At 44.1% G+C, this 26689-nt stretch overlaps 1 protein-coding gene across 2 annotated transcripts in view; it reads right to left on the bottom strand.

Moving 5' to 3' along the window:
• Positions 1–26689, bottom strand: part of igsf9bb (immunoglobulin superfamily, member 9Bb) — a 197757-nt gene that overhangs the window by 4693 nt on the left and 166375 nt on the right. For both annotated transcript variants that reach the window (XM_052457764.1, XM_052457765.1), the window contains exons 15-19: positions 18075–18159; positions 14633–14797; positions 14433–14478; positions 3729–5381; positions 355–485 (exon numbers count right to left, since the gene is read on the bottom strand). In XM_052457764.1, the coding sequence (XP_052313724.1) occupies positions 355–485; positions 3729–5381; positions 14433–14478; positions 14633–14797; positions 18075–18159 (2080 nt within the window). The remainder of the gene's footprint in view (positions 1–354; positions 486–3728; positions 5382–14432; positions 14479–14632; positions 14798–18074; positions 18160–26689) is intronic.

The raw sequence follows: 26689 nt of genomic DNA, 5'->3' as shown, positions 1-26689 counted from the left end.
TCTGGAGAATTGCAGAACTCATTAGGGAACTACCTTGGTGTTCCCACCACTACGGCAGAGTAATAGAGATGAGAAAAGTATCACACCATACTACCTTATCACACCATGGTGACGTGCCGCTGAGTAGATAGCATAGTATGATGCATATATGTAATCTGATTGACGCCTGTGAAAGAGGAAGTCCTTGATAATCCTGTTGTGATGAAGTCTCTCAAAACATAGATGGCAATTGAAAACAAATTTGAGTCAGCCAGACACAATATCTGTCAAATGTGTGGTATGCCTCAAAATGTACGTGTTAATCAACCATCGTCTTACATCAGGACCATATATCCACAATGTCAGAGGCCTCACCTGTTTTTCTTCTGGACTTGGAGTTGTTGTTGTTGACCACCATCGTCTTCTTGGCCTTTTTAATACGTTGGTATCTCAGTGCATCAAACCTCTCAGGCCCCGCAGGGGCACTCGGCGCACCTCGACGACTTCTGAACAAAAAAAGGAGGGAGAACACATGTAACCCTGAGGAACTTCTGTCAAGTGGGCCTTTCCTTCTACATGAGGCACTAAAATTTCAAGAACCAAACCTTCTAAAGTCAGCTTCACATTACCTAAAGTTTGGAGCAATGAGACACCTGAGGTTTTTGACTGAACCAAGCTAATAGTTTGGTCAAACAAAATCAAGAGGAATGTTTGTGTGACTTGAATCTACAGTGTTGCTGTATTTTACACAATCTGTCCTATGATTTGTTGAATCTGAAAATAACAGGCGCAAATTTGAAAGAAAATTGCAATTTGTAGAACATGAATGAGTATTCTCAGCCATCTCTTTTGTCTGCAGTCTTCCTATCCAGATACTGAGGCACTTTAAAACGGCAGCCCACAGATTCTGCACAAACAGGTTCTCACAAGGCACGGAAAACAAATAGCATCACAAAGGGGCTGTCCTCCAGCTGTGGCTGCAGAGAGAAATGGAAGGCTGTTAGTGGAGGAGGGAAATCACAGCTGAGCGACAAAGCATCATCAATATGTATTCATAGACATGGATACTGTCTACAATGGGCTTCACCATGCTGACAGGGGGAGAGATGGCGGGAGGGGAAATGGCTACTTGGGAACAGTCACATAACGAAAGGTAAGCCAAAACCAAAACTAAGCACTCGGACAACAAATGTAACAAGAGTTTAATCAGATACTTGTTCTTAAAAATAAAATAATGAATAGCAATATTTAGCGATGGCATGCATGGCAGTTTGCACATGGAACAGGACTTTAAAGGGGAATACTGTGAAAAGCACTTCATAGGGCTGTGGAGTGGACCTAAAAATTATACTTTCCCCACAATATCAAAGAAGTGCATCAACAGTTTTGGAAGGACACTTGCTTCACTTGGTAGTGAGAACTGTTCTGTAGTCCAAACTTACAAGTGTAATTAGGTTATTTGCGTGCTTTGTTTCATACTGACTGGAGCGAAGGGAGTTCAGACGGCTAATCACATAAAATATTTCCTAAGAGTATAGGTCCAAAATATTTTCATTTTGGTGTCATCATACCAAAACACCCTGAGTAAGAAAGGATAATATGTCTCCTGCTTGAGAGGAATGCCAAGAATGTATATGTTAAAGAGGACCTAACAGAGTGCCCATTGCCATAAGACCAGATGAGAGAGTTATACTACTACACTCTTCGAAAAAAGTTGCTATCTCGAACCTAAAAGGGTTATTTGGCTGTCCCCATAGGGGAACCCTATTAAGAATCCTATTTGGTTCCAGATATAACCATTTTAGTTCCAGGTAGAACCCTTTTGGATTCGATGAAGAACCCTTTCCACAGAGGGTTCTACATGGATCCCAAAAGGGTTCTATCTGAAACCAAAAACGGTTCTACCTGGAGCCAAATGGAACCCTTTTTTCTAAGTGTGTACAGCCTGGACCACTTATAATATACACTTGGGTAGGCTTAGAAAAGGGCTGTTACAATTGTTATCATATTTGTCAGGTACATATCGTTTTCCTCTGATATCTACTACACATTCTTACTGAAGACACAAAAGAAGGAACAAAAAAAAGGAGAAGTGCAGCTAAGCTGCCAAGGTAACACCATCATACAGTACATCATAATGCTTCTATAGCCAAAAGAACACAAACATTTGGACTGGGGCCTGCTTGTGCAAGGACTTTCTTGCAGCTTTTGTTGTGTACATGTCAGCTGTCATGGGAGTAAATCAAAACAAGCCTCATCGAAAAATGACAAGTGTTGTTAGCATACATCTCTCAAGCATGAAGTTGTCTCAGGGATACGTGTCTAATCTCCAAATCAATTATCATAAAAGGTGACATATGCATACGTATGTCAGAATGCATACATTATTGAATACTGCAGAACTCAAAATGCATAGCTACTTTGAAAAAAAGGAAAAAATAAATAACGGAGATGAACTTGACTGGAGTAACAAACTTAACAAAGCAAGACCCAATGACTCGTATTCCCCTTTAAAGGACGAGGTGATTCAAAGCCCCACCTGCTGCCCCCCCCCCCTTTCAGACATGGATCCAACCCTTACCTATTGTGGTGTAGAGGACCTGGTCACAACAACGCTGCCCAGATAGCTGAGATCAATAAAAAACAAAGCAGGTAAGACTCCAGGAGCCATCAAGAACGACCAACTGCCCCTAATCAATAATGATGGAGACATTGCAACACATGAAAGCGGACAGATCCCTGCAACACACTTCGCCCAACAAGCCTCCCCTGGCAGTCAGACCTGGGGGTGTCCTGGGGGCAATGGAGGGGTGGGGTTGGGGTGAAAGGTTCAGGGAAGAGGCGGTTCATGCAGTCAGGTTACTAAGGATGAAGATGGGCCCCCCTGTGCCTGCTGAGATGGACTCTCCTAAAAGAACCCTCTGCATTATAAATAAGGAGTCCTAAAAGGCCTAAGAGTTATACACAGCAATGGCATTTGTTTTGTCTGAGAGTCAATTGGGATGCACATATGGGATTCCTCCTGTTGGGTGAAAGCAGGGTAAAGCATGAAACACATGGAAAACCAGGGATCCTGTGGTGATGTCTCTCTTATTCCAGGCTTTTAGGGGCTTGTATCAAACAAACTGCGCAATGCATTTGAAATGGTTTAGATAATAATGGCATTTTCTCCAAAGACTTACTTTAGCCCTGAAAGGTCTGTAAGGTAATCTGTGAAGCAAAACATTTATCATCTTCTCAGGTCACAAAGTAGTTGTTCCACCGAGTCCAGATTTAGAGGAAAATGTGCAAATTGTGATTTGTTAAAAGACAAGTTTGGTACAGTACTTGCTTCACAGATTCCATGGATGGATATTTGAAAGTTGATTTCTGATATGAAAAGCAGCGTTAATCGATTTGAGAATGACAGAACTCCTAAGCCCATCAAATAAATCTATACAGCAAAATGCCATTGCAATAAATTATGTAAGAGTCCCCCGGTCAATTTGTCGTCAAGAACTCGATCCCTTAATGAAATCATATCTCAAGTCTAAAAACTAGAATCAATCGATCTTTACTTAAAAAATGTTTACATCGAGTCCAACCCCAATTTGACCCTAATTATCCCAATTGTCCTGACAAGTGCATTTAGTAGAACCATAATGGTCCTCAATGTCACTGTGTTCAGAACACAAAGCAACCTAACAATTTAAATAAATGTATACTGGCGCAGATAAGTAATTCCCTCCCTGAAGGCCTAGTGCACCTACCCTGAAGCTGACAACTGGGGTGGAGAGGGCTCACACGGAAGGACCTCCTCCTCAGTTCTCCTCTGGGATGGCATCTGCCCAAACATGTTGCTGCTTTCCACAGGGGGTGATGGGGACTGGGATGGGTAGCTTGTGGCGGAGGTGGCAAAGGCCATGTGGGAGCGGTAGCTGGGACTTGCCCTTCTGCTACCTTGGCCATGGGCGGGAGAGGACGAGGGAGAGGACCTCCAGGAGAAGCTGGCTGAAGAGGGGGGAAGCAGGGTAATCTCAGACATCTCTGGAGGTATGGAGGGCTGGACAATGCTGGGACGGGGACGGGGTCGCACTACAATCTCTGGGGAGCCCTCGTGGGAACTAAGGGGATTCTGGGTGAGGGGCGAGAGGCGGGAAGGTTGGAGAACCATGATGCTAGGCTCCATCCTACGAACCTGCCTGGGACTGAGCCGAGGGGTGGGCTCGAACCACCGGGTGTCCAAGCTACTGAATGTGCTAGGGCCACCCATGTGGGCTGCTGGGTCGAGGTAAGGCAAAACTGGCACACCCACACCGTGGCTTGTGTGTCTTAGCTGCCCTAGACTCTGCGCCTCTTGCATAGCTAAACGCTTGGCTGGAAGGCCCCGAGGCTTGAACGTGCTGGGAGACTTGCCTGGACGGCTCTTTGGGGCCTCAAGCTGCAGGACACCAGGGTATGAGGGCACCTGGAGGGAGGAGGGCTGGAAAGCAGGGGGAAGAACATGGGGAGGAGGAAAGAAGGGTTCCCGGTGGAGATGCAAAGGGTGGTGGGGTGGAAAAATGAAGTGGGGCCCTTCCAGACTCGCAAAGGGGAAATCGGGTCTGTGCCAGATCTCCGGGGAGCGAGAGGAAGAGGTGAGCGTCAGGGGAAGAGGGAAGCTTGAGACGCCATAGTGTAGAATATCTCCTTGCCCCATCTCCTCAGGGATGCGGGGGTGACCAAAGGGCCCTTCGGTGTGGTAAGGGGGTGATGACATGACAGAGCTCAGAGGGCTGGTGTCAGGCATGTAGAAAGGGGGTGGAGGCTCGGGTTCCCCAGGGCTGCTAAGGTAACCGTAGAAGTGACCGTGGCCATGGGAGAAGGCTCTGTGGTGCAGGGAGCCTCGGATCTGCCCCGTGGCCTGGAGCCGACTGCTCTCCATGATGGTCATACCTTCCATGGGCCTCTGGAAGCGGGGGCTGTAGGCCGGTGGTTGCAGGTAAGACTCCTGGCTGGAGATTGGGGAGATCTGGTGAGGTCGAAGGGTTGCCATGACAGGGGGCATGGGCCCGGGATCGTCGTTCTCCTCGTCCGACTGGCGGAATTCGGGATAGAGGTCCGATTCTTCAACAAAGGGGAAGCCCTCGATTCGCCTGGGCTTGATAGACATCATCTCCATGTCGCTGGGGTCCATGACGAAGCGTCCGTCGGGGCCTCTGCTGATCAGCTCGATGGGTGTGGTTGCCTCCGCTTCGTACTTGGAGACACTGTACTTTTTGCTTGTTATTGCTCGCTTGGTTTTCTTGTACAGGGAGAGTTCATCCTTCTTCGCAGGACTCTGAGGGATTTTCTTCATGCTCATGCCATGGCCGTCCTCTGAACCCTCCGATGGTGGTTCCATGGAACGCATACTCTCCGGACTCACCTTACCAGAGGAGGACCTGAGAAACAATGGAAAGACAGAAGGCTAGTCAATGTTTGCTCAACGACCTCCTTCAACTTGACTCGGCAAACACCCAAACTAAGCCCTTCAGTCGATGCTTTTACTGTCAGGCATAATTTTAGCTGAAAATTACGATCAAATATATTAAATAAAGTCTCCAGTAAGAGATGACAAGCCATTCATCCACAAAAAAAGGCTTTTCAAAGAGCCATGCTTTAGGTAACAAAATAAATATCAGATTATGTGCAGTTACAAGTTTAGTTTGAGCCTGAAGTTCAATTGGGGATTTCAGGCACTGCTACCATGCACCAATGATTTGATCTGACAAAACAGGGATCGGATGTTATACATTTTGTTATGAATAGAGAATGGATATGGAGGGACCATGTGCAGCAGCAACTTTAGGGTTTTGGACTGCTCTCCTATGCAACGTCATACATTACTTGATATGCAGACACTATTGAGTTAAACTGTAGGTGTATGGTCTTGGTAGGGAGTCAGATGATACACTGAGTAAAGTCTCCTTGGTGTACGTGGTTAACAGACCTATGTTGTCTGTTCACATTCCATTTGCTCAACTGCATCACTTGAACAGCTCATGAGGAGACTGTGCTGATCACGAATCATGTCGGATTGAGTAATACATTTCCATTGTGCAGTATACTTTTCTCAGTCATGGTAGTGTAATTGATGTGAAGTCAGTCACAACATTAAAGTGTATTTCAGTGGAATAACAATGCTTAATGTGTTTTCAGTACCAGCTGACATTTCCATCGACTTTTCATAAACCTATGATAGAGCCAACCAGAGGCAATGACTAACATGCCCTCACCCCATCCACACATTCCCATTGCCCATCCTTAGGATTCAGGTGACCATCTTTAGCCGTGGGCATCCGTCCCTTTTGCCATCATTTTTTCCCCAAAAAGTCTTGTCATTACTCCAACTTCCCTGGACCACAAACTCTCGAGCCTCATTCACACTGTATGTATTTGTGATGGCTATATTTACATGTTATCTGAATTTCAAATTGTGCTTTGCATGCAAGGCAAAATGTTCAGAATATCAACTTAGAAAACAGTCAATTCTAAGGGCATCATTGTAGAAATCAGTCTATATGTATTTTTATTAGTATGGATTTTATTCATTTGGAAGAAATGTGAAATACCATTTAGTCAAGAGAGTATTTATGTTACACCAAGAAATGAGGAATAACAAGCATTTTCCAGAAAAAAAGAGAGCAAAATCAGGCTGTTTTAATAATACTTTATTCTGAGTACCAAAATACAATGCAAGGCTGAGGCTTTTTAGTATTTCACTAAGGCTTAGCTGTGCTTGTAATGGCTGCGGTGGCAATGGAGGGGCTGAGTTTCCAAGGCAACTGACAGTCGATGACCCGTATTGAAAAACAATGACGTTCTCGCTCTCTGCTACGTATGGAAAGCTGCAGAAGGCACCGTCTGTCGTGGTGCAGGCTCTTCAAGTATAGTGCGTGACATAGGCAAACACATCTGCCTCCACTGGACACAGTGCACACCCACATTCAAGACACTTCCAGCTAAATATTCAATATCTACTACTCATGTGGTTCATAACATCTAAAACTACATCAACAAGTTCAATACATAGAAAATAGCTATCAGAAGCAATGTTATCTATACACATATTTCAGTCTTGATAGAACTCGTCACAGCTATAAAATGTTATACTGTACGCTGGCTTGTTTATTTGTTTCTATAAAAATCACTTTTGAATAGAGTATTTGGCATCTGCTGAATGTGCCATTGTTCATGGTAAGATTTTCACCGCTCAATTTATTATGAGGCAAAGATGTATTCACACTGGTTATAGAATGACTTTTAGCAGTAAAGCAGATGAGGACAATACATGCATGTAAGAGTGACAACCTCATGAGGGTTCTCTTGATCATCTCTGGTTTGAATACCATGCTGTAAAATGACAGGGGCTTAGGGATAAAACATTACACCTCTAGTATGTCACTGTATGTTCTGTACTGTGCCATGAGCTTGTCTACAGTACCATGAGCACCATTTGGCACCATCGCTGTATGCTTACTATTACACATACGCTAATAAACTTAACAATTAAATACTCGACTTTTCAAGGAATCTAACAGAATAGCTGAGAGTAAAACAGCAAACGCATGGAAAAGAGGGCCAGCGTTTCTACTAGGATGTGACAACGCAACTGCCAGGAGAAAATCAGGTGTGCAGGGGTGGGGTCGTCACAAAGAGATTCAGGGGCTGCTTGGCTGCAAACAATCTGGAAGGACACAAGGTACATTCAGCTAAGACTTTTTGTGACATACCAACCTGAGGGAGATTTCTACAGTATGTTGTCCGTTCTGCCTCAAAAAATAGTTATTGTTAATGACAACAAAGGAACAGTGAAAAAAACTTGCTTGCCTGAAGATGAGACAAACTAGTGAGACCACAGCGAAATGACCTGGGAATAAGTATTTATGTTAGAACTGACATACGCTAAGTGTAAAAAACAGTATGAACACCTGCTCTGTCCATGACATAGAATGACCAGGTGAAAGATATGATCCCTTATTGATGTATCTTGTGAAATCCACTTCAATCAGTGTATATGAAGGGGAGGAGACAGGTTAAAGAAGGGTTTTTAAGCCTTGAGACAGTTGAGACATGGATTGGGTATGTGCGCCATTCAGAGGGTGAATGGGCAAGGCAAAATATTTAAGTCCCTTTGAACAGGGTATGGTAGTAGGTTCCAGATGCACCGGTTTGTGTCAAGAACTGCAATGGTACTGGGTTTTTCACACTCAACAGTTTCCCGTGTGTCTCAAGAATGGTCCACCACCCGAAGCACATCTAGCCAACTTGACACAACCGTGGGAAGCATTGGAGTCAACATGGGCCAGCACCTCTGTAGAATGCTTTTGACACCTTGTAGAGTCAATCCCCCGACAAATCGAGGCTGTTCTGAGGGCAAAAGGGGGGATGCAAATCAATATTAGGAAGCTGTTCTTAATGTTTTGTACACTCAGCGTATAACCACTACGTATTGTGTGACTACGTACTGCTGACAGCCACATGAACATTTCCAAAAGTCTCAAATCTATGCTGTAAAAATTATAATTTTTGTACTTTGGTAACACTTTACTGAAAACATGCATGTTTGTTATAAGCATGTATGAACCTTTGTCGTATAATACGCTTATAATATGTCTAGCTATGAAAGAAGTCCTATGATGCATTATAACAGCATAATGCATTACACCTGCACGTTTTAAGTAAATTGTTACCGGTACTGAATGATAACATTTTTATGGAAACATATTTGCTATGTTTAAAGTCACAATCTTTGATCATTCCCAGTCAAAAGTGCTGTCCTTGCATTTGTTTGTAAACTGTGTGGGTGGGTCTTGGTAACTGCCACAGAGTTATTTGAATGATGTGTTAAAACTGTGGTTTTGGAGCCGAATAGCCCAGACTTCAAATAACTCTGGGAGTAATTCGCACTTTTGACAGGGAAAGAAGGTATAATGGGGCAGTAATAACACATTGTCATAATTTCTGAATAACTGTCAGCTTCTCTTGAATATCGATCTCGCCGATGTTATCAATAAATGTTAGATGTTATCAATAAACCAAATCAATTGCTTTCCAGTTGTTGTACACCAGACCTGTTCCCTTTGTATAGCCATGCCATACGGTGACTTCCAAATACATCCCAGACTTCAAATGCCATTGTTCCACCTGTGCTAGTTTTTAAATCGGTCGGGCCGGAGCCATGGGCTACTCCCGGTGCATGGTACAGGAGGGCAGTTAGGGGGTGGGGCGTGAGAAGAAGCAGCAGCAGCCCGACCAATGAACCCCACAAGATGGGAAGAGAGAGAGGAGGATTCTGGGTATGTACGCCCAGTAGAAACCTTTAATGGGACGAGGTTGGCTGTCGACTCAAATTATAGGCAAAATGGGATTTTGGATCATTCTCAACACTGGAGTGGTTTCATCTTACATGTACAGCATGGCGGTCAACATCGGGGGCAATTTTTACCATCTCTGGAGAACTGAATACATTGCCTCCTGTGCAATGTTGAATCAGGCACTTTTATGACTGAATTATTTATATTGATTGTAGGTACACCACATGCCGTGGCTTATATGTCAATTAGAGTTTGGAGCAGTCTGATCGCGAGTCAGATGCCTTTTTTTCCCTGAATCTCAAAATCCTTGTCAGTCCCGGCTAATATCGCGCTACGTTTGTGCACGCCTCAGGGATACCATTAATCGTACTGGTTCAAATTGCTATTTGATCAATTTCAGGAAAAAATCGGAGATATCGGGATCTAGGGCTTTCATCCCAATTTGAATGTATTTAAATTCAGCTTAACAGGTTTCTCAAAGAAGGGCACGTTGTACCCGACAATGCTGTACACACATCACCCCCAGCTGGACACCTAAGACTATGACATCTCTGGGGACTATAAAACACTATGACCCCAGGTAGGTTGCTTAGTGCATATCTTTTTACAGCTGTAATTTTTCATCTCCTGTGAGTGGACCGCGAGGGTGCTTAGGGCCCCAATTGCTCGAACCGGCGTGTGACCGTGCCCAGCACAGGAAGCATGCGGCCAAGCCAGCCAGCAGCATACTGACTGAGGGGCGGGCTGAACAAGGTGCAGGTAGCCACACTCACTGAGGGCTGGAGGGCGGGGGCCGGTAGCTGCTGGCGTCTTGCCCCTCGCAGTAGGGCTCTATGCCGGGCAAGGGGCTAAGAGGAGTCCTGCGGTGGAAAAAACAACAGAGACGGGAAGAGAAGGAAGAGAAAGAGGGGAGAAGAGGGAGGAGGAGGAATGCAGTCAATGAGGCTCCAGAGCTTCCACATGTCCAAACACAGAAAGAGAGAGAGAGAAGAAAGAGGAGGGAAAGAGAGAAAGAGAAACAGGGAGGGACAGAGGGAGTGAGAGAGTCCAACATAAAAGGCTGGGTAGGGAGAGAAAGATGGAGAGAGATACAAAGACAGAGAAAGGGGGAGAACGAGAGAGTCAGAGACACAGGGGCATGAGGAAGATACTAAGAAAAGGAAGGAGAACGATGGCGAGAAGCTGAGTCAGAGAAACATACGTAGAAAGCAAAAGGGTGTAAGCAAGACAGAGAAAGGGGAGGAGAGGACAGAGAGAAATAGAGAGCAAGAGCCAGAAACAAACAGAGGGGAAAAGAGAAGACAGGGAAGGAGCGAGAGATACAAGAAGAGATTTGGCCGGTGCACGTCTGACAAGTTCTCCATTTATTAGGCACAGTCATACAGCGTACAATTAGAAACCCACACATGACAGGAAGAAATACTGAGTACTGTGGAAGTCATGCATTTCAGAGGGAACTGGGGTATCCCTACCCTCTGTCTGACTTTGGTAGCAGCACATGCACACCTTTGTTCCTATGACTTCTGGGAGACATTCCCCTTTTGTACTTTCAACCCTAAACCTATCGGCAGTTAATAGTTCATATTGGTGGGATGGAGTAAGCAAAATAGTATATTTAACTGATATTTAACTGATTAAGAGCAAGTGGAAAGGATACAGCTGTTACGTTAACATCAGCATGGTGTGTACATGTAACTGCTGACACAATTTACTATTTAGTAGTAGGAGATAGTTTGGTAATTGATTTAACTGTAGAACAGACACATACGATGAAGTGGTACCAAAAACATAACAGCAATTTCTTAGTTGCATGTCTTAGCACCTATGCTCTATTCTTAGAGTCAGAAGAGGTTAACATCACTTTTAGTGCAACACCGTTGGGAGGCTCTGTCATTGAAGCACGTTCTATTACTCTTACATGATATGTAGTGAGCTGGAGTGCAATTGGCTTGGGTCAACATTTACAGACACCAATAATGACAGCTTGGCCTCCATGTAAAATGGGGTATTGGATAAAAAATACCACACTGAAAACAATGCATTAAGCATGGGTGTTTTTGCACTTCTGTTCTCTATTTGCTGTGACTATGTTCAACTCTTACATGGTTCAACAGTGACAAAAGAGATTTGGAGGATAACGTTCAAATGCATATCCATAGTCAGTCAATGCAAACTCCTTCACTTTCACTTTATTGACAAGTGGTTGGAAAGTATGCAATGGTGTTGATGATGAGTACTGCATATTGCAAAACTAATAGGATCATCCAATACAAGAGAGTGCTGCTGCTTGACACGGTGTGTAAATCATCAAAAGCCATATCCAAAAGTCATCAAAGGTTGCAGTTATTAGAACTGGGAGAAGAAAACAGACAAAAAAGAGGGGTTATAATTAAATAATAATTCATTCAAGAACAAGAGATTAAAAAAAAAGAAGAAATGAATTAGGCTCAGTCAGCAGTTTGGTCCGTTGTTCTTTTGAAGTGTGGGGAAAAGTTGAAAAATCTCCCCACGATAACATTGATAAATAAACCGTTTTAGTGTACCATGGTAAACTGCTGAGCAGAGTAAAGTTAGTGCCTGCCACAGAAGCATGGGTAGTAAAGCCAGGTGGAAAGAAGCATGAGGGAAGCCCCTGGGTCCAAATGAAAATAGCCAGCTAGGAAACATCATTCACAGCATGCTTGTTTTTTTTTACCATGGTAAACTTCAATTGGATTTGTTTACAGCTCAAGTTCCTGCTAGCGCCAAAAAAAGTATTCTCGACAAAGATCAAAGAACAACATCAGGGTAGAAAAGAGAAATAATGAAAGTATCCTACGGATATTTTTTGTCTACTGAGAAGACAAGTCAACACACGACAGGTCGAAATCATCCTTGCCGAAGTTGTGCCTTTAATACTGCATCATGGGAAAGGTGGAGAGGAGGAGGGGTTAGCTCCATGTGTAAGCGCAACATTCACCACACGGTAAATGTGCACCTGTACACATGATGCGGCGCGTTTTGCCTCTGATGCCGCTCATCAGGCAAAAAAATATCAAAACCCTCGACCCGGGGGCATATTGCCATAGAAACTCACATGTACCAGCCGTACTTTGCCAGTGAGCCACTTTTCAACCGCAGCCTTTCAGCCACAGCCTCCGCTAACCTATAGTCATCGACAAAGTGAGCATAGAGGAGATAGGGGACAGAACAGAACATAGTCCTGGCTGAATACTTACATTACGGTGTGAAGTTTCCTGTTGGTACAGATCTACCATCAACTTCCCCTTCCCCAATCCTCATTTTAACCATTGGTGGGGTAAATGCTAAACTGACCCAAGATCAGTGTCTACGGGCAATTTCATATATATATATATATATATATATATATATATATATATATATATATATATATATATATCCTACACCAATTCTAACACAGAGAGAGAGAGCGAGAGAGGGATTTAACCCCTCTCAGTATCTGGAGCTGGTCTCTGATCATAGCTTTCACAGGAGGTCATATACCATGTTAGCTCTTGTGTCCTCCCTAGTGGTCTGATTTATCATTGCACATCATCTAGGGTGGATTAAACAAAATAGCCTAAAACTGGTTTGGTGTTCCTAAAACGTTGGACTTGATACCCTATTGCCCTTTTCACACGATTACTGAGCTGAGCCATGCCAACCCGAGCCATGTCAACCCGAGCCATGCTCTACTGGGCTTGCCTGGTTCCACATCCACCAAAGTTGCTGAAACTGTGCTGGATGGGACAATGTGAAAGATAACATCCAAGCCAGGACAGTACCGTCCGGGTTGGCACTTTAGTGAGAAAGGGGTCAAAAGGAGCCCCTAGACGAGGGCTAAAGACCGACAACCGAATCAAGTGGAAGCTTTTGGAAAAATAACAGGCGACAAAATCGGATACCTACCTTTGTTTATGTTTTTACCTCTCAAATGACACTCAAAACAACATAACTTTACAGGCAAAAAATATTATCTTCCCCTAAAATGTGGTTGTCCATCGTGTTGCAATGTTTGTACCGGGTAGATCAACAAAACATGCTCTGTAAAAACAGTGAGTGGAGCAAAGCAGATATAGATTGGAGCAAAACAGATTGGAATGGAGCTCTATGGTGTATTCTTGTTCAGTCCTCAAAGCCCCGAGAAGGAATGAGTGTAAGAAAGAGAATCTATGTAATTAAGATGCTATTTTAATGAGGCCACATGAGCCAAATAAGACCCTGAGAGAACTGAGCAAGAAACATTTCTCCAATCCAATATTCTGTCAGATATCTGAAGCGCCACCCTCAAATAATGATCAAATGTTCTGCATTTCATGGGAGGGATTTTTTTATTGATGTCTCCATGTCGGGTTGTTTTGTTTTGCTACTAAAAAACTTGGCCTATGTCTCAAATGGCATCACATTCCCTTTATAGTGCACTACTTTTGACCAGAGCCCCCATATGACTCTGGTTAAAAGTAATGCACTATATCGGGAATAGGGTGTCATTTCGGTCGCACACAAAGACTTGGTAGTTAATGTTTGTGAACATGGTCGTGACAACCTTTCTGTGACCCTGGAGTATTGATCTTTCAATCCAACTGTAGTTAGGGAAACAACTGTAATTAGGAAAACAAGGTCAATAACGATGGATTTAAGTTTCTGGGCCGTGACATACGCACGCATGTTCACAAGCTCAGCTCTACTAGTTACTAGTCTATTAAAATTACATTATAGAAAACAGATAGACAAATATGTTCTCTCCAGGGTCTGCCACATTTATTTTTAATTTGGTCAATTTTGTTAGAATATCAGCTTTATTTTTCAATATATAGATATTGTACCGTACACGATATCTATCTCAGATTAGAATTGAGAATGTGTTGGTTCAAAATTGGACCGTTAAAGACCAAGTATTGGTTTTGCTGAGAGGAACTTTGGGTAATAGCTAGTTAAACAGTGACAGCCCCCTGTCCATCAATATTTGGCCAATCGTTGGCCAGTAATTAGTGGTCCTTCCAATAGGCTTTCTCTATTTGATGGGTGTGTGTAAGAAGCCTTACATTGTGATGCAGTGCACCCTAGCCTTGATTTGCATCATTTGCAGCGAAGGAGGGGGAAAAAATTTAAGCATTGTTGGCTTTGGTTACTTACGGAGTTTCCATGCTTTTTCTGCAGTGTGTTATCGAGAGAGGGGGGTCTGAAAAAGAGGTGGGGGACACAGAATAAGACATCATTAATGTATCAATGCCATCAATGTCAGTTCAATGAGATGTCGATATAGAGCTATCAAATCATGTCTATGTGTGTCTGTCTGTGAATCCTTGTGTGTGTCTATACTGCATGTGTCTCACCTCTCCTCCTCTTGAGCTTGCGTCGGCGCTGTTTGTTGACGAAGCAGGCTGCCAGTGTGCTGAAGAGAACGGCGGCCGCCAGAAAACAGACAGTGGCCACGATGCCAGCCACCACCGGCCGCGTCAGTCCCCCCTCATCTACCATCTCCGGGGGCGGGAAGAAGTCTGAGGCAGAGGAGGGGGGCATGAAATTACTTGTCTGCCAGTAGACTGTATGTAGGCTTGGACAGAGGTGTTTGACTCAAAACAATACTGTGACTGACATCAACACACAATAATAGGTATATAGGTATATTGAAAACAAATACTTCCAGGCTAGCCTTTAAACCTGCATTTATTGTGAGCAGAAAACATTACATTATGTGTAAATTACTCAAGTAACTCTACATAGCCTTTGAACTAGGCTTGTAGCTGATTACAAAAGGGAGGGCCTGACATCTACAGGGCAGGTCGAATCTGGCAGGCTACTGCCAGTCATCACACTAACTGTGTGTGTTTTGTGTTTGCGTATGTGTGTGTCCCTGGCAGGCCCCTGCCAATCACCACAGTAACTGGCTGTCCAATTAACCTGATTCTGCGACTCATCATTTATGGCCTTATAGCGATCGATACACCCAAACACACTTAATGGAAATGGATTTGGAAACTCTGCTGGATTGATGAAGCTCCCCATAGGACCTGACTGAGTCAAAGGAATGCATTCCAAAACTCATGAGTCAATTCCTTTCCTCATCTCCTTTCCTTATCTACTTTCCTTTCGTGAACACAGACTCGAGAGGACTCGATAGAGGATATGTTTCCACCCTCCTCATTTTATCATGGGGAGTATTGTAGTTCTTTTACTATATCACTGTATTTGAAATAACATCCTTCAGCATGACTAGGAACCAATATACACAGGCAGTTAGGAAAGCAAAGGCTAGCTTTTTCAAACAGAAATTTGCATCCTGTAACTCCAAAAAGTTCTGGGACACTAAAGTCCATGGAGAATAAGAGCACCTCCCCCCAGCTGCCCACTGCACTGAGGCTAGGAAACACTGTCACCACCGATAAATCCGTGATAATTGAGAATTGAGCATTTTTCTACGGCTGGCCATGCTTTCCACCTGGCTATCCCTACCCCGGTCAACAGCCCTGCACCCCCCACAGCAATTTGCCCAAGTCCCCCCCGCTTCTCCTTCACCTAAATCCAGATAGCTGATGTTCTGAAAGAGCTACAAAATCTGGACCCCTACAAATCAGCCAGGCTAGACAATCTGGACCCTCTCCTTCTAAATGTATCCGCCAAAATTGTTGCAACCCCTATTACTAGCCTGTTCAACCTCTCTTTCGTATCGTCTGAGATCCCCAAAGATTTGAAAGCTGCCGCAGTCATCCCCCTCTTCAAAGGGGGAGACACTCTAGACCCAACTGCAACAGACCTATATCTATCCTACCCTGCCTTTCTAAGGTCTTTGAAAGCCAAGTTAGCAAACAGATCACCGACCATTTCGAATAACACCGTACCTTCTCCGCTATGCAATCCGGTTTCCGAGCTGGTCATGGGTGCACCTCAGCCACACAAGGTCCTAAACAATATCATAACTGCCATCGATAAGAGACAGTACTGTGCAGCTGTATTCATCGACCTGGACAAGGCTTTAGACTCTGTCAATCACCACATTCTTATCGACAGACTCAACAGCCTTGATTTCTCAAATGACTGCCTCGCCTGGTTCACCAACTACTTCTCAGACAAAGTTCAGTGTGTCTTGCTGCTGGTGATTCTCCTGATCCACCTCTATGCAGACTACACCATTCTGTATACTTCTGGCCCTTCTTTGGACACGGTCTTAACTAACCTCCAGACGAGTTTCAATGCCACACAACTCTCCTTCCGTGGCCTCCAACTGCTCTTAAATGCAAGTAAAACTAAATGCATGTTTTTTAACCGATCGCTGCCCGCACCTGCCCACCCGTCCATTATCACTACTCTGGACGGTTCTGACTTAGAATGTGTGGACAACTACAAATACCTAGGTGTCTGGTTAGACTGTAAACTCTCCTTCCAGACTCACATTAAGCATCTCCAATCCAAAATTAAATCTAGAATCGGGCTTCCTATTTCGCAACAAAGCATCCTTCACTCATGCTGCCAAACATACCTTTGTAAAACTTACTATCTTACCGATCCTTGACTTCGGCGATGTAATTTACAAAATAGCCTCCAACACTCTACTTGGCAAATTGGATGCAGTCTATCACAGTGCCATCCGTTTTGTCAGCACTGCGACCTGTATGTTCTCGTTGGCTGGCCCTCGCTTCATATTCGTTGCCAAACCCACTGGCACCAGGTCATCTATAAGTCTCTGCTAGGTAAAGCCCGGCCTCAGCTCACTTTTCACCATAGCAGCACCCACCTGTAGCACGCTGCTGTAGGTATATTTCACTGGTCACCCCCAATGCCAATTCCTCTTTCGGCTGCCTTTCCTTCCAGTTCTCTGCTGCCAATTACTGGAACGAACTGCAAAAATCACTGAAGCTGGAGACTCATATCTCCCCCTCTAACTTTAAGCACCAGCTGTCAGAGCAGCTCACAGATCGCTGCACCTGTACATAGCCCATCTGTAAATAGGCCATCCAACTTCCTCATCACCATCTCTACTTGCACACTCATCTTCTGCACATCTATCACTCCAGTGTTTAATTGCTATATTGTCATTATTTTGCCACTATGGCCTATTTATTGCCTTACCTCCCTTATCCTACCTCATTTGCACACACTGTATATAGACTTTTTCTATTGTATTATTGACTGTATGTTTGTTAATTCCATGTGTAACTCTGTGTTGTTTGTATCGCACTGCTTTGCTATGTCTTGGCCAGGTTGCAGTTGTAAATGAGAACTTGTTCTCAACCAGCCTACCTGGTTAAATAAAGGTGATTTTTAAATATTTTTTAAATGACTTTCCAAATATTGTTTAAAACAATCTGATGCTGTAGTGCAACTACATCATCAGGAGGGGGCGGTAAAGTACTTCCAATATTAGGAAGTAAGCTCTCGTGAATCTTTTGCTGCTCTTGTGATTTTTTTGTTGCTCTGGTGATGCCTTCACAGTTACTCACAGTCCCAATCTCTGGTCCCAGATGTGTTTGTGCTGTGTTGATACATAAGGGTTGGCAAGACAGTATAAACAGTTCTGGGACCAGACTAGAAGTATGCCTGCATTGGGCAATACTCTTTTATATTTAAGTATTTACTTATTTTTTAAACATGGACCCTTAAAATTATTTCCGATTTGCTTTGTTTTGTTTTAAAGCTTTACAAGTCTGCCATATCAACATTTTAGTCTGCAACTTGCCCCATCCCCTGCCTGTGTCTCTCTCATTTTAGACATGTGCTGTGTGATAAAGGCGTGTCCATAGACTTGTATGTGTATGCAGAGGTGTGTTGTTCACTCACCTGTACTGGATACTCCAACTGTGTTACTGGGCTCGCTGACCAGCTCCTCCATGACCGCCATGACCCGGAACTCATACCATGCCTCCTAAGACAGAGAGTCACATACACGCATCAGCGGTCATGGGCAGCATTGCTGTGTGGAAACGAAGGTGCTATCTGTATCCATAAGTGTCACCTGTCATTAACACCTGTCATTATGGGGTATTGTGTGTAGATTTAATACATTTTAGAATAAGGCTGTAACCCAACAAAAGTGGAGGCTTCTGGATACTTTCCAAAAGCACTAAATTACAGAGTAAAAAGGAAGCCTGTACAGAATAAAAATGTTCCAAAACTTGCATCCTGTTTGCAATAAGGTACTAAAGTAATACTGCAAAAAAATGTGGCAAAGAAATTCAATTTTTGTCCTGAATTCAAAGTGTTATGTTCTGGGAAGTTTCAACATAAGACGTCACTGAGTAACACTTCATATTTTCAAGCATGGTCGTGGCTGCATCATGTTATGAGTACGCTTGACATCGGCAAGAACTAAGGAGTTTTTTTTAAATGAAAGAAACAGAACAGAGATTAGCACAATATCCTAGAGGTTCAGTCTGCTTTCCACCAGACACTGGAAGATAAATTCACCTTTCAGCAGGACAATTACCTAAAACGCAAGGCCAAATATACACAGTTATTACCAAAAGGACATTGAATGTTCCAGAGTGGCCTAGTCACACTTTTGATTTAAAATTGGCTTGAAAATCTGTGGCAAGACTTGAAATGACTGTCTAGCAAAGATCAACAAAGAACTTGACAGAGCTTGAATAATTCTTTAAAGAATAATGGGCAAATATTGTACAATCCAGGTGTGCAAAGTACTTAGAGACTTACCAAGAAAGACTCACAGCTGTAATCACTGACAAATATTATTCTAACATTCAAACTCAGGGGTTTTTAAAACTTATCTAATCAAGATATGTGTTTTATTTTCCATAAAGAAATTCAACTCGTTTGATTTCTTCTTCCACTTTGACAATCAAGTATTTGGTGTAGATCGTTGACAAAAAAATTGGTTTGGCAAGGCGAACAGACCGAGTGTACTCGCATACTCCCTTGAAAGATCTATGCTTGAAAATTTTGAAAAAGCATCAATAGTACTGTTTGTCCATCTTGAGACGCTGTAGCCAGTATACACTTCCTCAAAATAGTCAGAATGAATCTAAGCTAACTCCAGAAGTATGTCATTAATTTATGATTTTGAAGAGGAGATTTAAGTCACACAATTTTATATCTAACAAAGATGTTTGGTGCAGAATTTCTCAAATATTTTATTTGCATGAAAACAAGTTATCTATCGTTGAATGACAACAAACACTTAATTGAAAAATCTCTACGGCGAAGGGGCGTGGACTTCGGTTCCGAACTTCGGGTTGCCTCGAGAAAAAATATTTTGTGCACGAACAGCCGAAAATACCCTTGCCGAAGACCAAAACGAACAAAAACATCACAACATTTTGTCATAATATACAGTACCAGTCTACTCTACTCATTCAAGGGTTTTTCATTATTTGTGCAATTTTCTACATTGTAGAACAATAGTGAGGACATCAAATCTATTAAATAACACATATGGAATCATGTAGCAACCAAAAAAGTGTTAAACAAATCAAAATACATTTTATATGGTATATTCTTCAAAGTAGCCACCTTGATGACAGCTTTGCACACTCTTGGCATTCTCTCAACCAGCTTTACCCGGAAGGCTTTTCCAACCATCTTGAAGGAGGTCCCACATATGCGGAGCACTTGTTGGCTGCTTTTTCTTCACTCTGCGGTCCAACACATCCCAAACCATCTCAATTGGGTTGAGGTTGGGTGATTGTCGAGGCCAGGTCATCTGATGCAGCACTCCATCACCCTTACACAGCCTGGAGGTGTGTTGGGTCATAGTCCTGTTGAAAAACAAATGATAATCCCACTAAGCGCAAACCAGATGCGATGGCGTAGTGCTGTATAATGCTGTGGTAGCCATGCTGGTTAAGTGTGCCTTGAATTCTAAATAAATCACTGACAGTGTAACCAGTAAAGCACCCCCACACCATCACACCTCCTCCTCCATGCTTCACGGTGGGAACCACACATGCAGGGATCATTCCTTCACCTACTCTGCGTCTCACATAGACATGGCGGTTTGAACCAAAACTTTCAAATTTGGACTCATAAGACCAAATAGACCAGTGGAATTCTGTCAATGTCCATTGCTCGTGTTTCTTGGCCCAAGCAAGTCTCTTCTTCTTATTGGTGTCCTTTCAAAGTGGTTTCTTTGCAGCAATTCGACCATGAAGACTTGATTCCCTCAGTCTCCTCTGAACATTTGATGTTGAGATGTGTCTGTTACTTGAGCTCTGTGAAGCATTTATTTGGGCTGCAATCTGAGGATGGTAACTCTAATGAACATATCCTCTGCAGCAGAGGTAACTCTGGGTCTTCCTTTCCTGTGGCGGTCCTCATGAGAGACAGTTTCATCATAGCGCTTGATGGTTTTTGCGACTGTGCTTGAAGAAACTTTCAAAGTTCTTGAAATTTTCCAAATTGACCGACCTTCATGTAATGATGGACTGTTGTTTCTCTTTGCTTATTTGAGATTTTCTTGCCACAATATGAACTTGGTATTTTACCAAATAGGACTATCTTCTGTATACCACCCCTATCTTGTCACAACACAACTGATTGGCTCAAACGCATTTAAGGAAAGAAATTCCACAAATGAACTTTTAACAAGGCACACCTGTTAATTTAAATGCATTCCAGGTAACTACCTCATGAGGCTGGTTGAGATAATGCCAAGAGTGTGCAACGCTGTCATATATAGCTGGCTATTTGAAGATTCTCAAATATAAAATATATTTTGATGAACACTTTTGTGGATACTACATGATTCCATATATGTTATTTCATAGTTATGATGTCTTTACTATTATTCTACAATGTAGAAAATAGTAAAAATAAAGAAAAACCCTGGAATGAGTAGGTGTGTCCAAACTTTTGACTGGTACTGTATGCACAAACAGTTCCGGAGGGGAAGCATGCAGACTCCTCAACACAACAAAATGTGGGAAAGGTCAAGGGGTGTGAGTGGGACTGAAGAGTGACTGGTAGCGGTGATATATAAATGCTTATGTTTATATACTAATTTTTACATTTTTAATTTTATTTCACCTTTATTTAACCAGGTAGGCTAGTTGAGAACAAGTTCTCATTTGCAACTGCGACCTGGCCAAGATAAAGCATAGCAGTGTGAGCAGACAACACAGAGCTACACATAGAGTAAACAATTAACAAGTCAATAACACAATAGGAAGAAAAAAAGGGGAGTCTATATACATAATGTGCAAAAGGCATGAGGTAGGCGAATAATTACAATTTTGCAGATTAACACTGGAGTGATAAATGATCAGATGGTCATGTACAGGTAGAGATATTGGTGTACAAAAGAGCAGAAAAGTAAATAAATAAAAACAGTATGGGGATGAGTTAGGTAAAAATGGGTGGGCTATTTGCCGATAGACTATGTACAGCTGCAGCGATCGTTTGCTGCTCAGATAGCTGATGTTTGAAGTTGGTGAGGGAGATAAAAGTCTCCAACTTCAGCGATTTTTGCAATTCGTCACAGGCAGCAGAGAACTGGAACGAAAGGCAGCCAAATGAGGTGTTGGCTTTAGGGATGATCAGTGAGATACACCTGCTGGAGCGCGTGCTACGGATGGGTGTTGCCATCGTGACCAGTGAACTGAGATAAGGCGGAGCTTTACCTAGCATGGACTTGTAGATGACCTGGAGCCAGTGGGTCTGAACTCTGTCTGCAAAGTAATTGGTGAACCAGGCAAGGCAGTCATCCGAAAAACCGAGGCTACTGAGTCTGCCGATAAGAATATGGTGATTGACCGAGTCGAAAGCCTTGGCAAGGTCGATGAAGACGGCTGCACAGTACTGTCTTTTATCGATGGCGGTTATGATATCGTTTAGTACCTTGAGCGTGGCTGAGATGCACCTGTGACCGGCTCGGAAACCAGATTGCACAGCAGAGAAGGTACGGTGGGATTCGAGATGGTCAGTGACCTGTTTGTTGACTTGGCTTTCGAAGACCTTAGATAGGCAGGGCAGGATGGATATAGGTCTGTAACAGTTTGGGTCCAGGGTGTCTCCCCTTTGAAGAGGGGGATGACTGCGGCAGCTTTCCAGTCCTTGGGGATCTCAGACGATATGAAAGAGAGGTTGAACAGGCTGGTAATAGGGGTTGCGACAATGGCGGCGGATAGTTTCAGAAATAGAGGGTCCAGATTGTCAAGCCCAGCTGATTTGTACGGGTCCAGGTTTTGCAGCTCTATCAGAACATCTGCTATCTGGATTTGGGTAAAGGAGAACCTGGAGAGGCTTGGGCGAGTAGCTGCGGGGGGGGTGGAGCTGTTGGCCGAGGTTGGAGTTGACAGGCGGAAGGCATGGCCAGCCGTTGAGAAATGCTTGTTGAAGTTTTCGATAATCATGGATTTATCGGTGGTGACCGTGTTACCTAACCTCAGTGCAGTGGGCAGCTGGGAGGAGGTGCTCTTGTTCTCCATGGACTTCACAGTGTCCCAGAACTTTGTGGAGTTGGAGCTACAGGATGCAAACTTCTGCCTGAAGAAGCTGGCCTTAGCTTTCCTGACTGACTGCGTGTATTGGTTCCTGACTTCCCTGAACAGTTGCATATCGCGGGGACTGTTCGATGCTATTGTAGTCCGCCACAGGATGTTTTTGTGCTGGTCGAGGGCAGTCAGGTCTGGAGTGAACCAAGGGCTGTATCTGTTCTTAGTTCTGCATTTTTTGAACGGAGCATGCTTATCTAAAATGGTGAGGAAGTTACTTTTAAAGAATGACCAGGCATCCTCAACTGAAGGGATGAGGTCAATGTCCTTCCAGGATACCCAGGCCAGGTCGATTAGAAAGGCCTGCTCACAGAAGTGTTTTAGGAAGTGTTTTAGGGAGCCTAATGGTAATATATGCATGTAAACAGGAGTTTTTGTGACCAGTATCTGAAAAATAGATAGATACTAATGTCAATGGAAATCAATAATCAATTAACAGCAGCATGGTGGTAGAAATAAATATAATCAATAATCAGGAAAACCACTGTCATGTCGTCAGCAAACTTGATGATGGAGTTGGAGTCGTGCTCGGCCTTACAGTTGTGAGTGAACATAGAGTAAAGGTGGGGGCTAAGCACACACCCCTGGGAGCTCCCTAGTTGAGGGTTAGCATGGTGTGCAGGTGTTGTTGACCACTCTTACCACCTGGGGTTGGCCTATCAGGAAGTCCCGGATCCCAGTTGCAGAGCGGGGTGTTCAGTCCAATGGTCCTGAGATTGGTGACGAGCTTGAAGGACACTACGGTGTTCAACGCTGTGCTGTAGTCGATAAACAGCATCCTCACATATATATGACTCTTTTCTAGGTGGGAGAGGGCAGTATTGAGTGCATCATCTGTGGATCAAATTGGAGTGGGTTGTCTGGGAGGATGGAGTTGATGTGTGCCATGACTAGGGTTGCAAAATCAGGTAACTTTTTTAAAAAAATCTCTGGTTTTCCCTAAATCCCAGTTGGAAGATTCCCGGAATCATTACGGAATAAGCAGGAAATACAGAATCCTCCAAACAGGATTTCAGGAAAAGCAGGGAATTTATTGAAAGTTCACATAATTCTGCAATCCTAGCCATGACCAGCCTTTCATAGCACTTCATTATTACAGATGCAAGTGCTAGGATGGCAGAATGCCTTAGAGTTTTTGGGAATAGGAATGATGGTAGTAACTTTGAAATGTGGGGATTGAGACAAGGAGAGGCTCAAAATATCTGTGAAGACCCCTGCCAGCTGGTCTGCACAAGCCCTGAGGACACGCCCCAGAATAATGTCTGGCCCTGCGGCCTTACAAGTATTTACCCTTACTCACATCAGCCTCGGAAAAAGAGATCACCCAGAGAGATCATCCGAATCAGCGGGGGCCCTCAAGCAGGGCTCTGTGTTGTTTTTGTCGAAGTGTGCATAAAAACAAATGTGCATGGAGTTCGACTGGTAGAGAGGTATCATTGGGCAGATCATGGCTAGGGACTCCTTGTAGTCCTTATTGTACTTGTAGTCCTTATAGTACTTATTGTACTGTAGCCTCTGCTACAGTGCCGGCTCTGAGTTGGGTGTCAGAGCCGGTGTAATAGGTAGGATTCCACCTTGTTTCCGATATTGTCCTTTTACCTGTTTGATGGCTCTACATTGGTCATAGCGGGACTTATTTTACGCGTTCGTGTCCTCAGCCGTAGCCTCTTGGTTGGCTGTGATAGCCATGTGAGCAGTAGCTCTGTCCTTCTTAAGCTTAGTGTACACGTCATGTTAATCAGGGTCATTTGATTGGGGAAGCAGCAAACCTTCATTGTGGGGACAATGTCAGTGATGCATCTAAATATATTCTGATACATTCTAAATAAATTCTTTTTAATTACGACAAAAATGTCATGAAAACGATAGAATGACAAACTAAATAAACATGTACGCTATAGTAGCCTATAGGTAGATAAAAGGTGGTTTCCTCCCTGTCTTCGCGTTAGTAAACTCGCTTCAATCATGCAGTAATGTTACAGTGTACAGTCAGTAAGCAGTTTAGCACTTACACAGGCAGGGCTCGGTGGCAATAAATGAGTAAAACCAGAAGCATACCTTGTATTGGAAGAGTTCCAGTGTTGTGTTGGATAGTCATAGCCTAGCATCCCTCTGTTTGAGCAGGGTGTTTTGAGTAGGCTAAACTTGCTGCATTTTCTAGCTAAGTCAGTGAAACTGAAAAAAATGACAACCTTTCTCTCTCTCTCTCTCTCTTGCTTTTCCTTCATTTCGGAAGAAATGTATTTGTTCAAAACTGTTCAACTATTGTATTATTACTACAAATAGAAGATGATCACTTCTTACAATTGTGCATGTTTAGTAAAGTTAGATCAGAGCGGAATCAAAGTCTTTCTTGCAAGATCACATAATGATTAGTTAGTATTTTACATAACGGAACTGAAAAGAATAGCATATACTAGTAGGACAATAAATACACCTCAGTCATTTCTTATCTTGAAGCTGAATAGTAAAAAACCTCATGTGGCTAAAACTCAGGCAGGAGACAGCCACCAGGCAGGAGGCAGCCACCAGGCAGAAGGCAGCCACCAGGCAGGAGGCAGCCACCAGGCAGGAGGCAGCCACCAGGCAGGAGACAGCCACCAGGCAGGAGGCAGCCACCAGGCAGGAGGCAGCCACCAGGCAGGAGACAGCCACCAGGCAGGAGACAGCCACCAGGCAGGAGGCAGCCACCAGGCAGGAGGCAGCCACCAGGCAGGAGACAGCCACCAGGCAGGAGGCAGCCACCAGGCAGGAGGCAGCCACGAGGCAGGAGGCAGCCACGAGGCAGGAGGCAGCCACCAGGCAGGAGACAGCCACCAGGCAGGAGACAGCCACCAGGCAGGAGACAGCCACCAGGTAGGAGACAGCCACCAGGCAGGAGGCAGCCACCAGACAGGAGACAGCCACCAGGCAGGAGAAAGCCACCAGGCAGGAGACAGCCACCAGGCAGGAGACAGCCACCAGGCAGGAGACAGCCACCAGGCAGGAGACAGCCACCAGGCAGGAGGCAGCCACCAGGCAGGAGGCAGCCACCAGGCAGGAGACAGCCACCAGGCAGGAGAAAGCCACCAGGCAGGAGACAGCCACCAGGCAGGAGACAGCCACCAGGCAGGAGGCAGCCACCAGGCAGGAGACAGCCACCAGGCAGGAGACAGCCACCAGGCAGGAGACAGCCACCAGGCAGGAGACAGCCACCAGGCAGGAGGCAGCCACCAGGCAGGAGGCAGCCACCAGGCAGGAGACAGCCACCAGGCAGGAGACAGCCACCAGGCAGGAGACAGCCACCAGGCAGGAGACAGCCACCAGGCAGGAGACAGCCACCAGGCAGGAGACAGCCACCAGGCAGGAGACAGCCACCAGGCAGGAGACAGCCACCAGGCAGGATACATGTTTTGATTGAAACAGAATAAGCCTACAAGGCTATTTTTAATTTTTTAACACCATCTGCTTTAATTCTCATTCAAGAAGATCTAAATGCATATCCTCATGAAACTGATTGAGATCAAATGATTGGCTTGCAAACACAGTTTGACCTTTCACAGGTAAAACGTAAAGAATTATCATTCACGGTTGACAGTGATGATGGCCTATTTAAGAGATTTGTATGCCTAACTTGGTGTTTGAGGATATTCAAATAATATAGCATTTTCTTGAGACAATATGTGTGGGCATTAGGCAGACGTTGCAATTGGATAATGCATTTCATGCATAGGCCTATTGTACAATGATATTCAATACGCTAGATCTGTCAGTAGGCTACAAACTTTGAAAAATGATGGTGCTCCATTACATTTAAAAAAAACTGCACTACACCACTGTGTGTCTTGGTGATGCAGAAATTAAAACCACTGGCAACAAGAAAAGCAGCCTCCTGCTGCATGGTTTCCTGCTTATTTATAGCCTCTTACAGTTTGTCAAGTGCCAGCTTGTTGTTGTCCTGAGGTGGAA

Source organism: Oncorhynchus keta, chromosome 12 (assembly GCF_023373465.1).
Source record: "Oncorhynchus keta strain PuntledgeMale-10-30-2019 chromosome 12, Oket_V2, whole genome shotgun sequence".
NCBI classification, from domain to species: Eukaryota; Metazoa; Chordata; class Actinopteri; order Salmoniformes; family Salmonidae; genus Oncorhynchus; species Oncorhynchus keta.
This window is presented reverse-complemented; position numbering and strand designations above follow the sequence as displayed.